Source organism: Scardinius erythrophthalmus (genome assembly GCF_964197995.2).
Source record: "Scardinius erythrophthalmus genome assembly, chromosome: 8".
NCBI lineage: Eukaryota > Metazoa > Chordata > Actinopteri > Cypriniformes > Leuciscidae > Scardinius > Scardinius erythrophthalmus.
Genome location: NC_138228.1, coordinates 9131802 through 9154373, shown reverse-complemented (window position 1 = coordinate 9154373; position 22572 = coordinate 9131802). Strand labels below are relative to the sequence as shown.

At 36.9% G+C, this 22572-nt stretch overlaps 1 protein-coding gene across 1 annotated transcript; it reads left to right on the top strand.

Annotated features, from left to right (window-relative positions):
• Nucleotides 1-57: 57 nt before the first annotated feature.
• On the top strand, nt 58-20655 carry swap70b (switching B cell complex subunit SWAP70b). The gene is made up of 12 exons (XM_081372128.1): nt 58-332; nt 986-1126; nt 6620-6793; nt 7440-7667; nt 9535-9681; nt 9837-9945; nt 10901-11082; nt 16976-17083; nt 17608-17774; nt 18957-19155; nt 19328-19424; nt 19754-20655. The coding sequence occupies exons 1-12, from the start codon at nt 174-176 to the stop codon at nt 19870-19872; spliced, it is 1830 nt and encodes a 609-aa protein (XP_081228254.1). The 5' UTR covers nt 58-173; the 3' UTR covers nt 19873-20655.
• The last annotated feature ends 1917 nt before the right edge of the window (nt 20656-22572 follow it).

The following is a 22572-nucleotide window of genomic DNA, read 5'->3' as shown; positions in this document are numbered from 1 at the left end:
TATGTTAAAAAAGTAGAATTGTGAGGTTCATAATTCTCACTCTGGCTAATGACTATTGATGTCAAAATCCTGGCAATCTTTCAGCAGCATGCGCTCATCGCTGAGTGGTGCTCTAACTACGAGTTGTGTAGTTCTAGTTCCAAGGTCATGTGACCGCTCTATTGTAAAACCTCATGAGAAAACAGTTCACATCAAGAACGACGCCAGACAGTAGTCGGGAAACACTACCTCTGAAAATGGGACTAAGGGACGAACTTCTCAAGGCAATATGGCATGCATTCACAGCCCTGGATGTGGATAAAAGTGGGAAAGTGTCTAAGTCACAGTTAAAGGTTTGTTTTTGCCTTTGAATTGTCTTGTTCTTTTGAGTTTGGGCACTGGAGTGTTACAGTTATTTCAATGGTTCAGTGCGGGAAATTCTCAGTGTTTAAGGACGCGTGAATCATATACGCACTGACTCTAAATGCAACAATGTTTCATGTGAAGTTTTCCTTAGAATTTCAAACTCTAGTTTGTTTCAAAACTCCTCAACGTTATAAAGTAGCCTACTCTTGGACAGAGAGTGCTGTTTCTGAGGTCTGTCTTTACTGCTGTGTTACAGATGAGGTATTAGATAATATACAAATGTAGCCTATTTAAACACTTTTAGTTATTTTCTAATCGCTCCCAAAACGTTGACTTTGTTACAGACCTCTAAAAATGTATCCAATATTTAAAAACATTCAGATGAAATGGAAGAGTTATGAAAATTAATTAAGGTAATTATATCAACATTTTGTCCAATTAATAGCTTCCCTTAATAGCTTCTCCCAGAAATACACAACATGAGTGCTACTATGAATTCGGCTAAAAAAAAACAAAAAAACACTATGCCTACTTCATAAGTCTTTAAGCACTGATTTAGATAACTATTATTGAATATGAATTTCCATTATTGAATTCTTATTGGATATGTTTTGGTGTTAATCTCAGTGGTGCCTTGCAGGTGCTTTCCCATAACCTCTGCACAGTGATGAAGATCCCTCATGATCCTGTAGCTCTAGAGGAACACTTTAGAGATGATGATGAAGGTCCTGTTTCCAATCAGGGATACATGCCCTACCTGAACAGATTCATTCTGGACAAGGTAAGCACTTCTGAGTGGAAAAAATGTCTGGATTTCCCACATGTGGACATTTTAGATCTTAGGTTTTCTCTGGATAAAATATATGTTGACTGTACTGACAAATAATGCTTTTGAGGGCCATTCTTATTCCAAACAGCATGCGGTTTTTCATGCTGAGCCATGCACTTTATCATAAATGCTGTAATTCTTTTATGGATGTTCATTTTCTTATGTGAAAATGTGTCATCTTCATGGAACACTTACCTCAATTTGACTAAAACAACTAGTGCCTTTAAAGTAAATGTTAGATAAAGTAATGAAAGGCATCCAAGCATGATAATTTGAGTTTCATTTTGCAAGAGAAATGATGTTGAAAGCAACATGGGAGAATTGCTGTCTTTGTAATTTCTCATTTTCTTGTGTAAAAGGAAACAGAAGGAGGGAAGAGATTTCTCAATGCACCACAAAGCAGTTTAATTCTGGTGTTTAGGCAAGATTTGTTGTTGAAAAAGGTAGCATAAGCAACATTGAATTTTAATGCCTAAAATTCCTAGAGTGGAAAGGCAAATTATACCCTTTGCCTATTTTATGTTTGTCTGAGGTCTCATGTTTAACAAACTTTGGGGCATTTACATCACTAGCCACGTATTGTCAGCTTTTTCTGGTCACACTTCTGCCTCTAATTGTATAGTTGTATGACTGACCAAATACTCACTCCACCCTGCTGCAAAGAGACCCGCCTTTCCCCTTTCCCCTTTCCCCGCGTTCCATTCTGATTCTCAGCCAAGTAATTTAACTTGTGGTCAGTGGTAGAAAACAAGTTATAGTGCTTCACTTTTACACTCATACATTCACACACTACACACACAGTCATGGCCTTCTGTCAGTACACAAATAGCTTAGTCATACATCTTAATTCTCATTGCAAGACTATGTATGATTGTGTGATTATTATTTATTTTTTTGTGGGTAAATTATGCCCCACATCTTTCATAGCCTTTCAGCTCTTTTGATTCCAGAAATGCATTGTCTGTAAAATGCTGTGATGTCAAATGAGGAACAAAAGAGCGCAAACCAACACAAGACCAAAATAGATTGACGCTATATCAAAATGGTCTAGTGCTGTGTGACCCACTTCTTCTAATATGTAGTGGGGTTGTGCTCCTGTATGACATGCTGTGGCCACAATATCAAAATGTTTTTGTTGCTCAGCTATCTTTAACTTGAGATGATAGTTAGATGATGCTCAAAAACTTGTCAAAATGACAGGAAACATATCGTTAGCCTCATAGCATAATTGATGTCCTATTTAAAAAAAAAAAAAAAAGACTTATAGGCAATTATGCTATGAGGCTAACGATATGCTACCTTTCAAAAGTTTGGGATTTAGTAATATTAATTAATAAAAAGTCATACTTTTTTCAGCAATAGTAAATTTAAATTGATTTTAAAAAGTGACAGTCAAGATTGTTACAAATAAATGCTTTTAAACTTTCTTATTCACAAAAAATATTAAGCAGAACAACTGTTAATATTAAAATAGACCACAGCCATTTTAAATCCTTATGTTTTACTATATAATGTTTTTATTATTATTATTATTATTACTACTGTAATTATAAAATGCAGCCTTGGAGATCCACTAAAGTGTATAATTGACCATTGTCCCTGGCAATTGATTTTCTACATGTGCTAGTTTAATGTATTTTAGATTACTCTGTCTTTTACCTCACATAATAAAATACTTTGTAAAGTAAAAATGAATACTTTATGCCCATTCCAGTAGCTGTTTAAAGTGAGATAATCTACGTGCAATTGGAGTTAGTTGACACTGTTTTGTGAACTTCTAGCTCACAATATTCAGTTTGTGACATTATTACAGGTCAAATATAGGCTACATGTAAATCTTCTATAGTTAGAAATATTCACTCAAAGAACTGATTGCAGTGACTAGTTTTCAGCTGTAGCTGTCTTGCTCATCCCAAACACTTTATACAGTCAGAGAAACCATAAAGCAGTTATTCACAGGCGTGATCAAGTCTATTTATGAATGTGATGGAGCCCAAGCTCCACTGAATACAAATGAACAGCTTCATCTGGAGAAGAACAGAGGCTCCACTGGCCTCTCAGGTCTCCACAAGGCCCCTATTGTGAGGCTCCCGGAGAAAGCAGGGGCGCGATGGGAGGTGTGCGTGTAAGCGAGGGATCAAATCTGGCACATATATTAGTAAAGAGGAGCTGCCATTTCAAAACAAACAGACTTACACCACTGCAACTGAGACGGCGCTTGAGTTTACAGTGGATTACAGTGACACGGTGTTTAATGGGAGTTGTCTGGTCTCTTTTGTTGCAAACATTACTCCACACAAGGACTCGAGTCTAAATAGTGTAGGGCTATAATAGGTCAGCAGTTCAGCATCTTCTTGTCGTTTGGTTTTAATGTTTGAATTTATAATTAGATCTTAATTTAGACATGATAGTAAGTCCAGCATGTCAACTGTAGTCTCAAGTTGTGTAATTTGTATATTTGCTGGGCTTATTTTTTTATCCATTCTTTTCCTTCATTTGGAGCTGAAAAGATAATCAATTTAAAAACAAAACATGCAACATTTGTGAACAACAGCTGTTAAAATGTTGTAGATATTTGTTGAGCTGTTATTGTGCTGCTGACCTGGGGTTTCCCAAAGCCAACTATGGTCTCTCAAGTTACGTCGTTACCAATTGAGTTCAGTGGAACCTGCAACCAAAGTTGGCTAACGCACCCCAGGTTATTTCTTTTCAATTATTTGTATTTTATCTTTTCTTATTATTTGTCAATAATGTATATAAGTCTTATTTATATGTTGTAGGTTTATATTGAATAATGACTGTAATATGTTGCAGAGTAGACTAGCTTTCATTAGCTTTTGTCAGACTTGTGTTCAATACACATTTAGTACTTTATAATTTGAATTTTGCCCTATCATTTAAAGGCATAACTAGTTTTGTTTAATTAAGTTTTTTAATTCGCGTTTTTGCAGTTTACATGTCACGCAGACAATAGAGTGGTGCAGGTATGACGTCAGAACCTGGACGTCTAATTCGCCACTGGTTCCTTCGAGGTTTTCCTCTGGGGTTTTTGGTGGGGTTTTTTTTGTGTAAAATAAAGCCGTGTTGTAAACATAACTTGACCATACTTTGACATTGTGTTCTACAGCATAAATTACACACACACACATTTTGAAGCAGTTCTGTTCATTTTTGAAAACATACATTTTTAATAAGTAAGTAACTGAGAGTAATTGACAGCTTGGGGTGTGAGTGTGTGCAGTGTGCGTTGTGGAATAAAACTTCAAGTCAAGTCACCTTTAATGATATAGCACTTTATACAATACAGATTGTTTCAAAGCAGCTTAACCGTGATAACAGGAAAATTATTAATGTCTGTGCAAGGACCTGTCTGGTTCTTGTGGTCTCTGCTGAGGATCTGTGCCGATGACTGTCATTTCGACGAGGCCTTCACAGGGGATTTTCTTGTAGACCCGGTCTCTGCTGACATTCAGGGGTGCGTTTTGGTTGTCTCTAATTGCAGGTCCACCATCTGATCTGGATTTCAACCGGATCAGACTGACAACGGTAACCTTGGGATAAGGATGAGACATACAGACTAATATAATCGTAGATGCCATTCTTCTTACTATGTAACAAGTACATTGGTTGTAATAGGAAGTGTTCCCTGTTCTGGTTGACCTAATTTATGCAGCCTAACAATAATTTAACTGATTTAACTGATGAATATAAATTATGTATATGAATATAAAATACTATTCCAGAGTTTGGGTGTTAAATAGGAAAAGGATCTACCAGTTTATTTTGATATTCTAGGTATTATCTAGCCTGGTTAAAACCAGACCATTCTCAGTAGTAACTGAGTTATGGTCTGGCAAAGCTTCATTAATAACTCATTTCCATAGGAGCGTCACCAACAGATGTCGTTCAAATGCCTCTGGGCGCAATTGTATAGACCTAAAACCAATCAGAGCGATCGTCATCGTGTAAAGCCATATGCTGCGTCCCAGTTCGCCTAAGTTACACTACGCCATAAAAGTATGTACTCTTTTTGTGAACAAAAGGTATTTACCGTTTATATACTGTCTATGGTATTTACTTTTGAATGTGTAGCAAAAAAGTGGGCAAGCTTTGGGACATACTACTTCGTCATCTTTATCGGACGGATCTGTCGCGTGCATCCTGTCACGTAAACTGCCCTGTCAATCATCTTGTCACAATTAAAATCCTCTATTAAATCTAATTTAATTTCCTACCGTTTCGGAGAGAAATGTAGTAGCACGTTCATCTGCCAGTGGGTCTTTCATGGAGACTGTCCTCATGTGTTTGCAATTTGAATATAATAATGCATTTAAAAGTTGAACGGACATCGCTCAAATGCCTCTGGGCGCAATTGGATAGACCTAAAACCAATCAGAGCGATCGTCATTGTGTAAAGCCCGCCCCAACGTTTCTGATTGGTGCCGCGATTTCGACGGATTAGAAATGGGCTTGAATGAGCTCTTTGCCAGACTACTTGCAGAGCAAATCTAAATTTGCTGGAAGTTGTCTGGGTTTTCCCAGGCTAGGTATTATCAACTTGCCAGAATTTTTTGATCTCAGTGGATGTGAAGGACTATAATGCATTAAGAGCTTGCTCAAGTACTGAGCTAAACCATTTAGTGCTTTGTAAGTAATTAGCAAGATTTTAAAATGTATGAGATGTGTTATAAGGAGCCAATGATGTGTTGACACAACTTGAGTAGTGTGGTCATACTTCCTGGTTCTAGTAAGAACTCTAGCTTTTTTTAAGCGTTCAGTGCAACCACCCAGTAGAGCATTACAATAATCTAGCCTTGAGGCCATGAACGCATGAACTAACTGTTCCGCATTTGTTATTGAGAGCATTTGTCTTTATTTAGATTTGAAGGAACCAGCGGCGAATTAGAATGAAGGGTTCTGACATCATACCTGCACCACTCTATAACAGCATTGTTTTCAAAAACTTGCATTTTGTAACACATTTTCAAAAGTTTGTGTTTTCAGGCCCTCAAAATGCTGTCGTCATGTATATGAATGGCCAAAACGCATACAATGGTTTTTAGTTTTTAGTTGAAAACACTGTCGTGTTAACGGCTCAAATCTTGCTTTGCTAAAATGTTTTGCAGTTTTCCCAACTGAATGTTTCAGATGCACTATTCAGATGGGCACTGGTTGCAAACTGTGCCCAGAATTCTCCAAAAGTATCCATGGGAACTCTAGTTAAGTACTGAGGGGAAAACATGTCTTATTTGCAGTGTTGTGTGTGCTTTGAATAGGTTTCAGGCCTTCTTTGCACTTGTAAACCAGATTCAGGACATTTTGTTCATTCTGATCTGTACATCAAATCTGCTTAGAGTTGAACCTATCTAACACTTTATTCTGCCCATTATTTTTTTTGCATTTTCAGTTCCATAAGGTCTCATGAGGACTTTTTTCCCCCTGCAGGTCCAGGACAACTTTGACCGAATTGATTTTAACAGGATGTGTTGGACACTGTGTGCCAGAAAAAATCTAAACAGAAACCACCTTCTTATCTCAGATGATGATGCATTTAAGATATGGTGCATTTTCAACTTCCTGTCTGAGGATAAATATCCGTTGGTCATGGTCGCTGAGGAGGTGAGAATGATAATTATGCTAAATTCTGAAACAAAATAGTCTAAAAACAGGGTTTCCACACCTTTTGACCAATTATTTTCATGACTTTTTACGTCGTTTGTGATCACTGGTGAAAGATTTTTATAAATAATAATTTAATTTCACACATAGAGCAATTGCTTTCTGACTAAATATTTTAGAGCTTAATAACAATTTGTATTCAACAATTTTAACAATTCAAATATTTGATTAATTTTCCTGACTTTTCCAGGCATTCAAATCATAATTCCCCAATATTCCTGAATGTTTTTGGGAAAATACAGTTTATTCTCTGGTACTTCTGTTTTATAAACTTCTGTTCTCCCATTCTAGTTATGATTGTGATCAGTCTGTAAGAAGGAAGTTGTCAGCTTGCTGTCATTTTATGTCACTGTGATGTCTGTGATATTTTAATAGAGAGGGAACTATATCAGTATCATTATACATTTCTTAGTCATATAAATACAATTACTGAATGTGCCAAAGAAAACTCAAACTTCATCATCTTACTCATCACCTTACTAAAAAATGTGCATTTGTTTTAGGCCCACAAAAGTGCCTTTCCGTTTCTACATATTTCATTGAAGTATTAAAAAAAGTATTGATATAATTATGTGTTTGTTCTCAGATAGAGTACTTCCTTCGTAAGCTAACGGATACCATGGGTGGCAGCTGGATCGAAGAAAAATTTGAAGAGTACAAGCTCCAGCTGAGCAGCAAGCACCAGAGTCTGATCGTGTGGGAGATGATCGAGTTGGTGGGTATGGGTCACTTCAGTAAGGGCATGGACCGCCAGACCCTCTCCATGGGCATTAATGAAGTGTTCCAGGAACTTATTCTGGATGTGCTCAAACAGGTAAGAAGGAGTATGGCTCCAGTATAATATAAACTGTATACACATTACACATACATACTGGGTCCAAAATGTACCTTTTGCCATAACTTCCTTTGGCCTTAGAATTGAGAAAACCTGCTGGCCATAAATATTTCTAACTGGCTATCAAACTATGAAAATTTTATTATTTTGCTATTTTTTCCTATCATATTTTTGACAAAAATGTTGTGTCACCCGCAACATCTCATGTCATATGAGATGAGCTAGGGTTCATCTTTCAGGGAACTGGCACCTGTCACAAATGTTTTTCTCCATAACATGGAGTTATGGAGAAAAACATTTTAAATAAAATTTTCACTGAGGTAAAAGTTGTTAGGAGACAAGTTTCTTTAGTAAATGGTTTGTTTTGCATCATGTCATCATTCGATCATGTATTATATATTTTAATTTGATATATAATGCCATCTTTCCTAATAAGGTTACCAGTCAATTTTCGTCTTATTTGGCATTTGGCAGGTGTTAATTTTGGACCCAAAATAATTTAATTATTATATTATAGACAGTTGTGCTCATACCCTTTGAAGGATCTGTTTGATTTACAAATCAAATCAATTTTTATCCAGACATCAATAGCTGTATTACTATCAGTGAGATTGACCTTCATTCATAAAAAAGATGCCACTAAACAAGTATTTGAAATATACCGTATGTTGTTTCTACATTAATTAGGAGATTAACTGTGAAATTATTACATTATAAAATAAATAAACTAAATATAAACCTACAAAAATGTATGTGTTTTTAATCACGATTAATCAGACATTTTTTCAAAATTAATTTGATTGACAGCACAAATATATATATATATACACACACACACACACACATACACACACACATATATATATATACACACACACACATACACATACACACACACATATACATATAATATCTGTGGTTAGTCATGGATCATGTATGGCATTAAGAAATGAAAAAAAAAAGGCATTTAAAGCATTACATTTAATTTGAAGATAACTGCAGAAACCCTAGTTATTATTGTTGAAAACAGTAGCGCTGCTTAATATTTTTGTTGAAACCGTGATATATTTTTCCAGGATTGTTATTTCTATTTATTAGTTTTTTTTCTTTTTTAATCTTGTGTCTTTACTATCACTTTTGATAAATTTAATGCATCATTTTTAATGATAGTGTATATCCATTATTTAAGCATTTTTGTTTTATTAAGTATAGTCAAAATCTTGCTCAGAAAGTAAACTATGAGCAGTAAGTATGTTAATTTGCTATGCAAAAATGGAAAAACTGGTTTGATTTAATAAGTGTTTCACTGTGACGTCTGTTGCCAAACCTGTTACAATTCAATTTCCTCATGGTTAAGAATGTAAGAATGTACTGACCATTAGTATATTGACGTCTGGCTATCAGCCATTAAATCAGTTGCCTGTGTTTTGATGTCTGTATGTTTTGTAGATCTGAGGCCAGTGTGAACAAAGCACACTTGCATCAGTGTTGTTTTCTGCTTTGACTGTGAATGAGAGAGAGATTGGTGCCAAGGCCAGCTGTGCAGACACAGTCAGGAAAAGATACAGATTAACTAAGTCATAGGAAACTGATTCTTAAACAGGACGCAGTACTTACATGACTTGAAATGTGCATTCAATGTTAAAGACACCTTAGAAAAAAAAGAGCATGTGAGTCAGCATGGGTATCTAGACTTTTTGGTCCATTTAGCACTTGTAGCAGTGATGCAGAGTGACTCATAGATAATTTGAGGAGCAGGACTCACTGTTGTTTCCAGTGTTTGGCTCCACCAGCAGGGAACTGTCAACTGAACTGCAAAGTGACTTGTTCCTTTGACCTGTTTCAGGGTTACATGATGAAAAAGGGCCACAAAAGGAAGAACTGGACCGAGCGGTGGTTCCTGTTGAAACCCGGTGTAATTTCATACTATGCCAGTGAAGATCTTACAGAGAAGAAAGGAGACATACTACTAGATGGAAACTGTTGTGTTGAGGCAAGAATGTTTTTCTGCAATGATTTATTGTAAACATGATCTCAGCTTGGCTTTTATTGTAAGTGAAATCTGTGTGCAGTTGTTATGGTGACATCATTCTCATTGCTGCATTTCCTTTTCCTCTTCTTGCGATGACCTCATGCATTCCTCTGCAGTCCTTACCCGATAAGGAGGGCAAAAAGTGCCTTTTCTACGTTAAGTGCTCTGACAAAAGCTTTGAAATCAGCGCCTCTGATAAGAAGAAAAAACAAGAGTGGATTCAAGGTGAGATATGAAACATCACATTCTCCATCACATTGGGTCATTCACTAATAATTGATGATATTGAATTTGGATTGTTCTAAATGAGCAACAGTGTGCCCGAGGTTAGTCGTTTGCATAAAACACGACCAAACCATCTCCATATAAGGGCTTTCCACACACCCTTTCCTTATAGCTTCTCGTCACTCTCGTCAAGCTTGCCGCTGTTTGCAGACGCGCTATTGCCTGGTCCTCGAGCAATGCCAAGTGTGCCATTCTCACCAGTTCTCACAATAAACACCTTTTAGACCCAGATTACAAACCTCTCATAGGCCAGCTGTACATACGCTTATCTGCGTTATTCAGAGAAACCACGCAGCTGAAGCTATAACGCAGCTTTTCTTACTCTTTGACTGTATATGATGGGAATGTATTTAAGATGAAATTAAATTGTATTATTATATAATTTTATAAATGGATTTTATAATACAATTAATGCCACATACTTCAATATAATTATAGTTAGGATGTTAGGATGAAATATAACTTATAGGCTGATTTGGTGCTCAAAAAACATTTGTTATCATTATCAATGTTGAAAACAGTTGTGGTGCTTAATAGTTTTGTGAAAACATTTAGCAATTCTTTGAATTGAAAGTTTAAAAGAACAGCATTTATTTGAAACCGAAATTTTTTGTAACAGTAATTTTTTTTATTTTTACTTTTGAGCAATTTTATGAATCCTTGCGGTAAGTGGTACAGTAGTTTTGAATACTTTACTGTTATTATAAAATGTGGTAAATACTCTAATAAAGAATGAGTAGGTCTGAGAAAAGTGTACTGGAGCGCATACCGTTTATATTGCTTCATTATCCTTTGTTGTTATTCACCATTGTCAGGTTAGTATGTTACATTTTTGTGAGAGTTAACTTGTTAATATTGAAATATTGAATAATTTCTGTCATTTATGCCCACTCAGCTATTCAGACTTGTATCACACTCCTGAAGGTCGGACGTCCGGCTCCACACCACGAGGCACGGCAGAAACGGCGAGAGTTGCGACAGAAACAACAGGCTGAGCAGGAAGAACTGGAGCTGAGGATGAGAGAGCTGCAGACGGCCAATGAGAACAAACAGAGAGAGCTGGAGGCCATGAGGAAGGTCTGTAATGTTCTGCTGAGCTTCCAGTCTCTCTGAGTTTCTAGCAACTCACAAACAAATGTCTCTCAGACCTTTTACTGAAAATTGCATGTTTTGTTCCTTCTGCATTTTAAATTTCATTTATATTTGATTTTGTTACTTTGTGATTAAAAAAACAATCCTTGCAAAAAGTCACCATCTCTGGAAAATTTGACTACAACTTTGGGACTTGTAGAAAAACCTGTGTTTAGTCATGCATGGAATGGCAAAAACAATTAGCATTTAAAATGAAAAGATAAGGTATTGTGAACAAAACTACAAACATACTGCACTGCAGTTTAATGTGTGAAACAGGAACTTTGTCTTTTTCCACACTGACCATTCGTGTTTCCCCAGTTCTTTGTAAACTCTCTCTCTGCTGTTCATGAATTTTGATGTCACTGAAACCCGTTTCTTTGATTTCAAGTACTACCTTCCCTATTCAGGCCCTCTACAGAAACTTTCAGCAGAAGTTGTTTCATCCTAAACAGCCTGTACTGAAAGCTGAAATCAGATTAGCTCGAGTGTGTGGTTTCACACCCTATAGAGAGATGTGGATTGAGCAAAGAAGTGAGTTTAGTATGTATGTGTGAGAGTTGGGGGTTGGTAGTTCGGAGAAATAGTGTTTTCTCATTTAACCCCTCTTAACCTTCTTTCATCTCAATTCTCGTTATCCTAATTATCTTTTCTGGTTGAGTGATTTAATATTGTTAAATCAGGGTTTAGCCAGACTTATCCCCAATGGGTTTTGTCATCAGCAAGTGGATTTAAATCTGTAAGATAAGCATGACCATGAACGGATTTAGCACATCGACTAATCAACCAAGACTGAGATTTTAATGTTGAGTAAGTGCAGTAAAGGAATTTGTCTTTTGTTTGTCTGCGTTTATAGACTTTAAGCAATACTAAATTAATCTTTTGGCATACAAATATAAATCAATAAGACTTGATTCTTTAACAAACTATCAGGGAACTACACTGCGACCAAAATGGTCGCATATGCGACCTTTTGAAATGCCATTGCGACCCTAATTTTGAATGGGTCGCAAATGTATCACTGATTATTTTTGTACCTGTTTTAGGCAATATGCTATGATTTACTATGAGCATTTATTAAAACAGAAATGTGTATTTTAAGAATAGGCCTACGTTTTATAACGTGCTCTGCGCATTCAAAACTTCAGCCCCACGACTGTTAAGTTACTTAGATTAAAACGTAGCCTGTATCAGTGCTGCACGTCTATGGTGCTGCGCGAGCGGCTCTCTCTCTCTCTCTCTCACAAACACGGACGCGCGCACACACTGGGGCGCTGTAAAGGGGGGGTAATTAAACGATGACGATTCTCGGGGCCCACGACTAAAAGGGGGCCCAGAGAAGCCCCCAATAAAATTGTGGTGCTAAAAAAAAAAATTGATAGTAAAAATTATTAACTTTAAATTATTCTATTTGCTGTTTCCTGGTGTCAAAAAAATGTATTTGTTTAGGAAACACAAACGTCCATGTGCCCCTCTCCCCCTCTCGATTATCATAAAATGGTTCAGTCCGCCCAAATTGTATCCAGGCAACACAAACAGCTTGACTTCACTTATAGCGCCGGTGTGATGAAGTATCATAGAACCGAACGGTTCGTTGTACTATTTGCGTTGCGCGTGGCAAGCGCGCTCATAATGTAAGAGACGCCGGCGCGACCACAACATTGTCCAACATCAAATGTGCAAACGTAATGTAAGCGGAACGAAACTGGGCTACTCGTTATTGTGTGGTTGAAGGACCGCTTATCAGTGTGGACCAGTGCAGCGCGAGCGATCTTGATCAAGCGACACTGTTACACAGCGGTAATAAGAGATCCAGTAAATAAATCATTTGAATTCGCCACAGAAGTAATAACATCGCTGTGAGATCTAGTGAGAAACATTCACATTTCTCCGTTATTAACGGATCAAACAGCGCTGACGTGGAAACCTGGAAGAAACATTGTGCCATGAATGAACTATCCAGAGTCCACAGATCTGCAACATTCACCATGGATTTACTGTAGTAACACTAACTGCAACCATGGAAGTTTGGCAGGAATAGTAGGCTAATGGCTTCAAGTAACATTACGTCGGTTTTATTTTGACATTATGAATACAATTGCTGCCCTCAAATGTTAATCTGAACTAAAAATAGACCTTTGTTTATAACTACTACAATATTAGGTTACATTTCATTTTTTCCAAGGAGCTGTTTTGTTTATGCTCCTAAGAAGAGTCTATTATAGCTCCATCATTGGTCAAAGTGTGTTAGTTTTAATAAATAAAATAATAATAATAATAATAAAATTCTCTGGCATTTATTTCTTTTTGCTGTATCGAAAACGTACCAAACCGTGACACAAGTGTATCGTACTGAACCGAACCGTGAATTTTGTGAACCGTTACACCCCTACTATCTATATCTCTCTTACCTATCTGTCTACCCCTCTGAAGCAATGGTTGAAGCAATTTGAATGCTGAGAAATTTTACTAAGATGATTTGAAAAGTTAGTTTATCTGTTTATTGTTATGAATGTTTGATATTTACCAAAAACATCACTTTGCAGTGTGTTGTTGAATGAGTTTTTGTATAATAAATTTATTTTTAATTAAAACATTTGTTAGTAATAGTCATTATTGGGATTTGATCTGGTGTTTTACGACTGCATAATGGGTGCGATGTAGGTCTTAATTTTCATTAAAGTGGTCTTAAAAAGGTCTTAAAAAAGTCTTAAATTTGGGGTGATCAAACCTGGGGAAACCCTGGAAAGAGGCAAAGGGTCGACAGTATGTTACCTAATATTTCACAAATAAAGGTGGGTTTGTAAGTTGGCCTAAATTGTTAGTGGACCGCCCGTGACAATGATCGTAGCCTACGGCACTTTTCTGTGCATACGCACGCTTTGTACATGAGGCCCCAGGTCTCTAAGGTAGCATTTTTCGACAAGTTAGCACGTTTCGATAGAGCAGGGTGCAGCGGGTGCACGGCTTTGCCTCACATACATACAAATATAAATATGATTTTATGTAAATTAATATGAAAAAAGTCTCAGCTGTGTTGGGGGCCCTGTCAAGATTCTTTTCATGGGGCCCAAAATCCTTAGCAGCGCCCCTGCGCACACAGATAGAGAAGATAATTGTAAAATGAAAATTGACGGGCTATAGTTTACATTTAGTATTTAACGTTTTATATTTTAACGTGTTCTAACGTGTGCGTTCCTCAGCGCGTACATGTGAAGCTCACATGCACTAAAAGCCTGTCTACCAGCGCCTGGATAGCTACTGGACTAAGTTATCTTTCGAGTCGTATTGTGCTTATACTGTTAAATACACACAATGTTTACATAAACAAAGTCGGTTATGTCTAAAGTGAAAGAAAACTTGAGAAAAATGAGTAAATCTGCTTGTCAAATGCGTGTATACTAGACGCTTTGCGCGCAACTCTTAAAGAGACAGTAGCAATAGTAAACACGCTGCCGCTTGTCCTTAAAGGGATAGTTCACCCAAAAATAAAAAAATATCTCATCATTAACGCACTCTAATGTTGTTCCAAACCTGTATTAATTTCCTTCTAATATTTTTCTAATATTAATATTTTGAAGAATGTGGCTATCCAGTAGCTGGTCCCCATTGACTTCCATAGGAGAAAAGTCACAGGAGTACATCAACTGTTTGGTTACCCATATTCTTCCGAATATCTTTTATTTTCAACAGAAGAAAGAAACTTATTCGAGTTTAAAACATCTTGAGAGAGTAAATTATGACAATTTGAATTTTTAGGAGAACTATTTAACGTTAATAAAATAAGTATCAACGTATAATTTATACAGTGAAGTCTATTTTGTTTTATTTTCATATTTGTTAATTTAATTACTTTCTTCAATGCTACTGTTAAATACATTTACTGAAGCTGAAAACATAAAACACTGTTTATTTAATTTGTATATTAAGTTGTGTATGTGTAATGTGTATCTTTGATCTTAATATTTAATAACAAAGAAAATAATGACAAATATTTTTATCTTTGCCCCTGTCTGCCATTTTTTAATATATGTTTTGTTACCTAAGGCTTTGTTTTTAAAATATGGACATTAGTTTGGCTGTAATGCTCAGTCACAAAATAGTAAAACCAACATAAAAAATAATCGTGATAAAATTGTGAAACGATATTTTTGCCATATCGCCCAACCCTAATTGGAATAATAAATTAAGTATCCTATCTTAATTGTACACAATGTTCCTGTTATTTTTTTTTTTTTTTTACTGTTTTATGCCATAACAGCAATATTAATATCGGTTATTATCTGTATCGACCACAATTTTCACATCGGTGCATCACTACTTAAGAGTTCAGGAGTCTGCCCATCTGTGCCCATAGCTTGTTGAAATCCATTTAGCAGAAAATCTATCCCATTCCCAACCAATGTTAAAGAAAACAAGAAGGCATGTGGTTTAAAAGATGGCAAGTAAAATAAAAAGCACATCTGTATGTAATAGTTTCATTATTGTTCATTATTATCCAGAGCGGCTTACTTTAAATAATTTGTGCGACCAAATCATGTTTTGCGCCAGTAACTGAAAAAGTTAGTAGCGCAAGTGCCACCAGTGGAAAAGGTTAGTGTAGTTCCCTGCTGTATGTAATAGTTTCATTATTGTTCATTATTATCCAGAGCGGCTTACTTTAAATAATTTGTGCGACCAAATCATGTTTTGCGCCAGTAACTGAAAAAGTTAGTAGCGCAAGTGCCACCAGTGGAAAAGGTTAGTGTAGTTCCCTGAACTATACACAAGAACCACTATAAACATTCAAACATTTTTAACTTTGTGAATAGAACTGTTTAAATAGAAATTATTCTATATTAATTATTGGTTTACTTAGTCTATAAACACATACAAATTAAGTTTTAAACAGTGTTTTATGTATTTATTCATTTGCCTGCATGCTTTCAGTGCATTTAATGTAGAAAAATGAAAATTCTGTCGTCATTTACTCACCCTCAAGTTGTTCCAAACCTGTATGAATTTTTTTCTTCTGCTGAACACAAAAGAAGATATTTTGAAGAATATGAGTTACCTAACAGTTGATAGACCCCATTGACTTCCATACATGACGTTCTTCAAAATACTTTCTTTTGTGTTCTGCAGAAGAAAAAACTAACAGCTGATTACAGTATATTACACGCAACACAATATTCTCTGAAAGAAAACCAGTGGCACAGTAAATACAGTGTTAACTGGGAACAATCATTTAATTTACGGTGATGACAAGTTCTCATTGTCTGGTCCAGTTGTGTCTGAACTGTTGTCTGAATGGAGAACAGTCCAGCATTGATGTGTCAGTGCCTCTCCCCCTGTCCTCTAATACATGGCAGGACAATAGGGGCCTGGGGAGAGAGCTAGAGAGGGCCGTTCCAAACCCTGAGGAGTTCATACTGGAACAATACCTGCCCTGTCACTCAGCACGGCCACCTGGGATCTCACACTGACCTGCCATCTGACCACAACCATATAGACAGTGATTGAGGGGTGAGACTGTGGTCAGAAATAAAAAATTATATTCTGGCTTTTACAACATTGTGCATGTTATGGGCTTGGATGTGTCAGTTTTAGTGGTTCTGTGGTTTATTTGTGTTTGGTTTGCTGAAAGATCCTGCTATGCTAAAGTTTGCATATGATACACTTTCACTGGCCCTAATCCAGATGGTACTGCCCATCTCTGACCACTTGCATTCTGGGTAGTGGTATTATGATCCAATGAAGAGAAGTTGCTTGTTTCCTCCTTTAATAGCCAACTTGTAAAATCCAGTTCAGCACGTGTATCTGTTTTGCTTTTTACAAATTATGTCTTTGTGTTGCACAGAAACTGGAGGAGGCCGCAGCCAATGCAACAGAAGAGGAACGCAGACGTCTGCAGACCCAGAACGAGCTGCAGGATCTCTACCGGGTGGAAATGGAGAAAGAAAAAATGGTGCTTGTTTTCTGTGTATACCTGATTGGTGACTGTTTTGCTAGCTTTCTATTGACTTAGCACACACTCCTCTATGGCTTTGACGTCATGCACCTAGAGATGTTAATCTGACCAATAGCAGTCATTGATTACTTCAGCTCCACGGGTCTTTATTTGATTATTACAGGAAGTACACTGCAGCATATGTTCTGCTTTCTACTATTATAACTGGAAATGTGGAAGCACAAAATTTGCACACAGTCACACATAATTTTCTCATTTTCTCTGCACTGATACTTTAGATTTTATGGCATTATTTAAAGGGAGAGTTCACCTAAAAATGAAGTTTGTCATCATTTGGTCATCATCATGTTGTTCCAAACCTGAATGACTGCACTTTCTTCTGTGGAAGTGGATGTGTTTTTGTTCAATGAAAGTCAATGGGGTCCGGTGTTGTTTAGACAATTAAAACATTCGTTGAAATATCTTCTTATGTGTTCTGCAGAATAAAGGATTTTTTTTATTTATCATTTTGTGTGTTTTAGGTGCGGCAGCAAATGGAGGAACAGGTGGCTCAAAAGTCCAGTGAGTTAGAGCAGTATCTGCAGCGCGTACGTGAGTTGGAGAGCATGTACCACCGCTTAGAAGAAGCACTAGAGGACGAAAGACAGGCCAGACAGGATGAGGAAACTGTCAGAAAACTACAGGCCAGGTAAATATGTATAAAGTCAGGGCCGTTTCTGACCATTTTGGTGCCCTATTTCAGCAATATAGTTGAAGAAATACAGATAAAATAACATAAAAATAATTAGCCTATTCAAAATATTTGATAGGAGACTAAGATTTTCACATATGAACAGAACACTTTATTACTGTACTTAAGTAAAGAGAGTCTGTCTCTTCCAAGCCTATTTAGTTCCTCACTGTAGTTTATGTGAGAATAAGATCACCGTTGAGGCATGAAGGTCATGTGGCACCTGGAATGGAGCAACCTAAGGGCCGTCCATTTCCTTGTAAGGTGGGAAGTTGCAGTAGCGTCACAAACACATGATGTCTGTTCAAGTCTGCAGTTCCTGTTCCCTGTCTCACCCCGCGAAAGCCATCTCTCTTCCTGTGTTTGTGCTGACCCATCGCAAGCTCATCACTTTACCAAAACACACACAATCTGCACTATTACCCATGTGAATTCCCCTCATTTACATGGCCGCACATCTTGGCTCACAAAGGCCATTCTTTTTAAAATATATACAATTCAATGTGTACATGCTTGCTTTATACAGTCTATTTTAGGTCACATGAGTTTATATACAGTAAAAATGTATCTTAAATTTAAGATGAGTAAATGCGTGCTCACATTTATGGCTTCATTAGGCATCATATTTACACACAGCGCCTCTGCACTTACTCCCGATTTCTCTCAACATTGGGGACAGAAGAGGTGTCAGTCAATAAATGGGAAGGCAAGGCACAGTAACTTAAATTACTTTTTTGAAAAATTATTTTTTTGTAAATTTAATGTAAACTTAAATTACTTTTTTTGTAAACTTAAAAGTGACAGTGTATGCTTTACTTTACTGGTTACTTGAAAAAAAATATTCTGATTACATAACTTGCAATGTGTTACCCCAACACTGCCAGTACCAGTATAAGAGTGAACAGTGTTATTTTATTAACACACTATCAAAAAATTGTTCATAATATATACTTTTTTTGTGGCACAGCAGTAACGCAAGAGCTTGCGACAAGGATTTACCACTTCCTCCCGCCACATTTATAATAAAGATCTAAGTTAAATAGCTTGTAAATATAGTATAACATTGTAGCAAAAAAAGTTGTGGATATCGATTTTTTTTTTTTTTTTAAATGTGAGCATGTGCATCTCTGTCTGCTGCAGTCTGTTGGAGGAGGAGGCATCCAAGCGTGCAGAGCTGGAGCAGATACACCTGTTTCAACAGCAGACCATTTCTCAGACACAAGCAGAGAAGCAGGAGCTGGAACGAGAACGGCTGGCAAAGGAAAGCGCTTTGGAGTCTGCCATGCAGCAGCTGCAGCAGCTCGAGGCGGACAGACAGGGAGCTCTGGAGCAATATGAGGTAAGACACTAGAATAACATAGCTGCAGGCTAATTATACTCAAGTTGTGATCGGTCTTGCTCTCAAAAATGTTCCTGTGTGGATTGCCATCTAGTGGCTGGATTGGTGCAATGTAACCACTCTTTTATAATGCTACTTCTCATGGTGGGTTTGTGTGTTTTTGTCTGAGCAGGAGGTGATGAAGAAACTAGCAGATGCTGCTAATAATACAAAAAGCTGGAAAGACAAGGTGACCCACCATGAGGGACTCATACGGCTCATTCAGCCAGGTGACCTATTTTTTAATTTAACCACTTTTATTTAACATTTATTTACCAGCACCTGATCTTTTCACATACAACTATAATTTTTAGGTTAAGCTTTATTCACATTGAGACTGTTTAATAATAAACAACAATAATAACAGATTATTTTTTAAAATAATATTAATGGTTTATTATTATTATTTACTGATCATATAGTGCCATAAAAATGCAGTTGACTGGTAATGTTCATATTAATCTAATTTTTGAGTACATTTAGATTAGTGTCTGCTGAATTAATTCATTTTCATATCTTATTTATCAAATTGTATTATTATTATTTTTTTTTTTTTCAGGTCCTAAGCACCCTCAGAAAATCACAAACTGGGGACCTGCAGCATTCACAGAGGCAGAACTGAGTCTGAGAGAAAAGGACTGGCAGGTCAAGAAAAACAGGCCTGCTACACCACAGTAGTGCCCTTGAAGTTTTGTTAGTTATACTGTGCTGTTAATACACCGTTACTGTAGATAAAGTCACTAGTGAAGTATGTATGCTGCCTCTGTGGGGTTAGTCTCTGACCACACTAAACCTGTAGGCCACTTGACTTTACATAGGGTAAAGTTTAGCCTGGCTTCATCTGAAGAATCGTGTCTCACCATTGAAATCTATACTGTAACATTCCAGTGTCATTTGGCCCTCTGCTTTGAAGTGATTTTATACATTTTTGTATGATGTTCTACATCTTGTGAATGTGTTCATTTTGGTGCATTTCCACCAAAGTAATGGCAGATGTTTCTTCCCTGTAGTTCATGGATTTTAAACCCTTTTTTTATTTTTATAAAAGTAAAAAAAAAAAACAATTAAGTGAAAAACCTTTCTGACCAAGTAACTTTTTACAAAGTGCACTTATTGCAGTCATCTCTAATTTAGTTTTTTTTTTTATGTATTAAAAATGTTTATCATCTATCATGTAAAATGGACTAATGAAAAACATTCTGATAATTTATACTATACATAATACTTTTGCAAGAACAGTTCACATAACAGTTGTACCCATTTCATTCAAGGAGACATGATTGCAGTATTAACTGATTATTAACAAAACTCATTACCACAATTTATCCGTGTTTTTTGGGCTTTTTCAGTCAGTTACAATACAGTACCAAACTCATGTGTTTGCCACAAACTAATGCCCAGATTTAAGTCCTGAGACTGTATTGTTTATCATTCAATAAAAAGGCATTATTTAATAGTTGTAAATTATTTATTTTCTGTGTTATAGAACCTACTACTGTCTTGATACCGGAGTAATTTTGTTCAGTGCGTGAAAGGTTTTAATGGTAACCGTCCACGAGGGGTCGCTAGATTACTGTCTTTACAGCCCTGCTTGTAGAAATGGTTGGATATTGGATGTGAAGGAAACTTAAATTGGGTTGAAAAGGGACCTGGCTAATTGTTGAAATGTTTACATACATATTGGACAAATTTGTTGGAGAATTTAAATTTGAGAACTCAAAAAAGCTTTTATGTCGGTATGTCACGACTCACGAGTTGGCCTATATCATCTGTTTCAGTAGTTGCTCCTGGCTGTAAATGTAGGTAAGGCAGATTCTGGGCCTTAGTTAGCGCTAGTTTATGATAGACTTTTTGTTTTATCTATATCTATATTTTGTTATGTCACGCTTTATATTGTAATCTCTGAACACATCAGACACACTTTTGGCAGAATTCCAACGTCCTTGACCTTGCGTTATTCAGCCTGAGGGTGGCGCTCTAATGATGATTGACAGACTTCAGTACACAATGTCATCTTAGAATTGCCTTAAAGCTACACTGTAATTTTTTTAGTTGATTCTTAGCAAAAACACTTAGTTCTTTCAAAAATAGATGTGCTCATTAATGTATATTTACTTCTTTCAAGTAATAAAGTATTCTCGTTAGTTTATAATCTACCATTGAAAGTACATACGGGTGAGGGGTTCGAATGTCGGTCGCCATGTTGCCCCTCCATCTTGAAACTACATTAGCCAAAGAGGGACATACCTGTAAATTCAAGCTTCGCCTTTCGCGCTTTACACTCAGTGACACAGGGACGAATGCGAGGGGGAGATTACTTGCGACTGCCGGCAGATTTGAAAGATTGCTGATGGAGGATCACGCCTATTTTCGAGAACATGTAACGTTAGCAGAGTCGCCAAGGAAGCGAAAGAGAGAATTAAAACGTCAACGCGACAGGCAAATCAGCAAGACCAAAGTCAATACTGGAGTAACTTTTCCCAGATGGAAAGAGCTCATGAGGAGCAAAGATTTTAAAACAGACGCCGAAGTTGCCTGCTTTCTTCTCGACAGGTAATTCAGCCTATTTGTGTAAATTCGAAGTTTTATAGTTGCTTGTCTAACCATAGCATGGTTGTGCATAACACCAAAACGACCTCTAGTATAACTTGCGTTACTTTTCCTCACATCAATGAAAAAGTATTGTTTACCTTGTAACATAAATCTGTGCTGCGACGGATCACAGGTGATGAATATTGAATAGTTTTAAAGGCGCAATTGGAGGAAGTCGAACTGGAAGCCATGTTAATCTTGGAATAATACGGCCACCGTAGGAGTTAAAACGCTCTCGAAATTGAAAGGAACAGAAACTAATATTCACTGGAGGGCTTGACATTAAAGGAGCTGTATGTAAGAAATGTATTTCAATTAATCATAAAATGGCCCTGATATGTTACTAGACATTAAGAAATCATGTTCATTTCAAATACTTATATCACTGACAACAGTAGTACGGCCAGGATATTGTCATATAAAAAGTGAAGTTGCAGCCCTCAACTGATGTTGATGTTGTCATGTTGTGTTTTGGCCTGAAGCGCCACCCTCCACCTATCTACCAATCACGAAGTCAGTAGTGTTTCAGCCACTGATCTATATAATGACTGGATAGCTCATAACGTTCTAAACTGCCAGTAGGCTGTGAAGCCACCGGAAGTGTTCGAGCGGCCATCTTACGATTCCCTACCAGCAGAGGGCTCCAACGCCCGTTATACAGAGATTGGTAGCTCCGACGGCACTTTTAAGATGACCCGCTGTGCAGTAAACAAGTGTAAAACGACGTTCACAAAAGGATGTAGACAAACTACCAAAAGGTAGTAATTCAAGCCCTATAAGTGATAA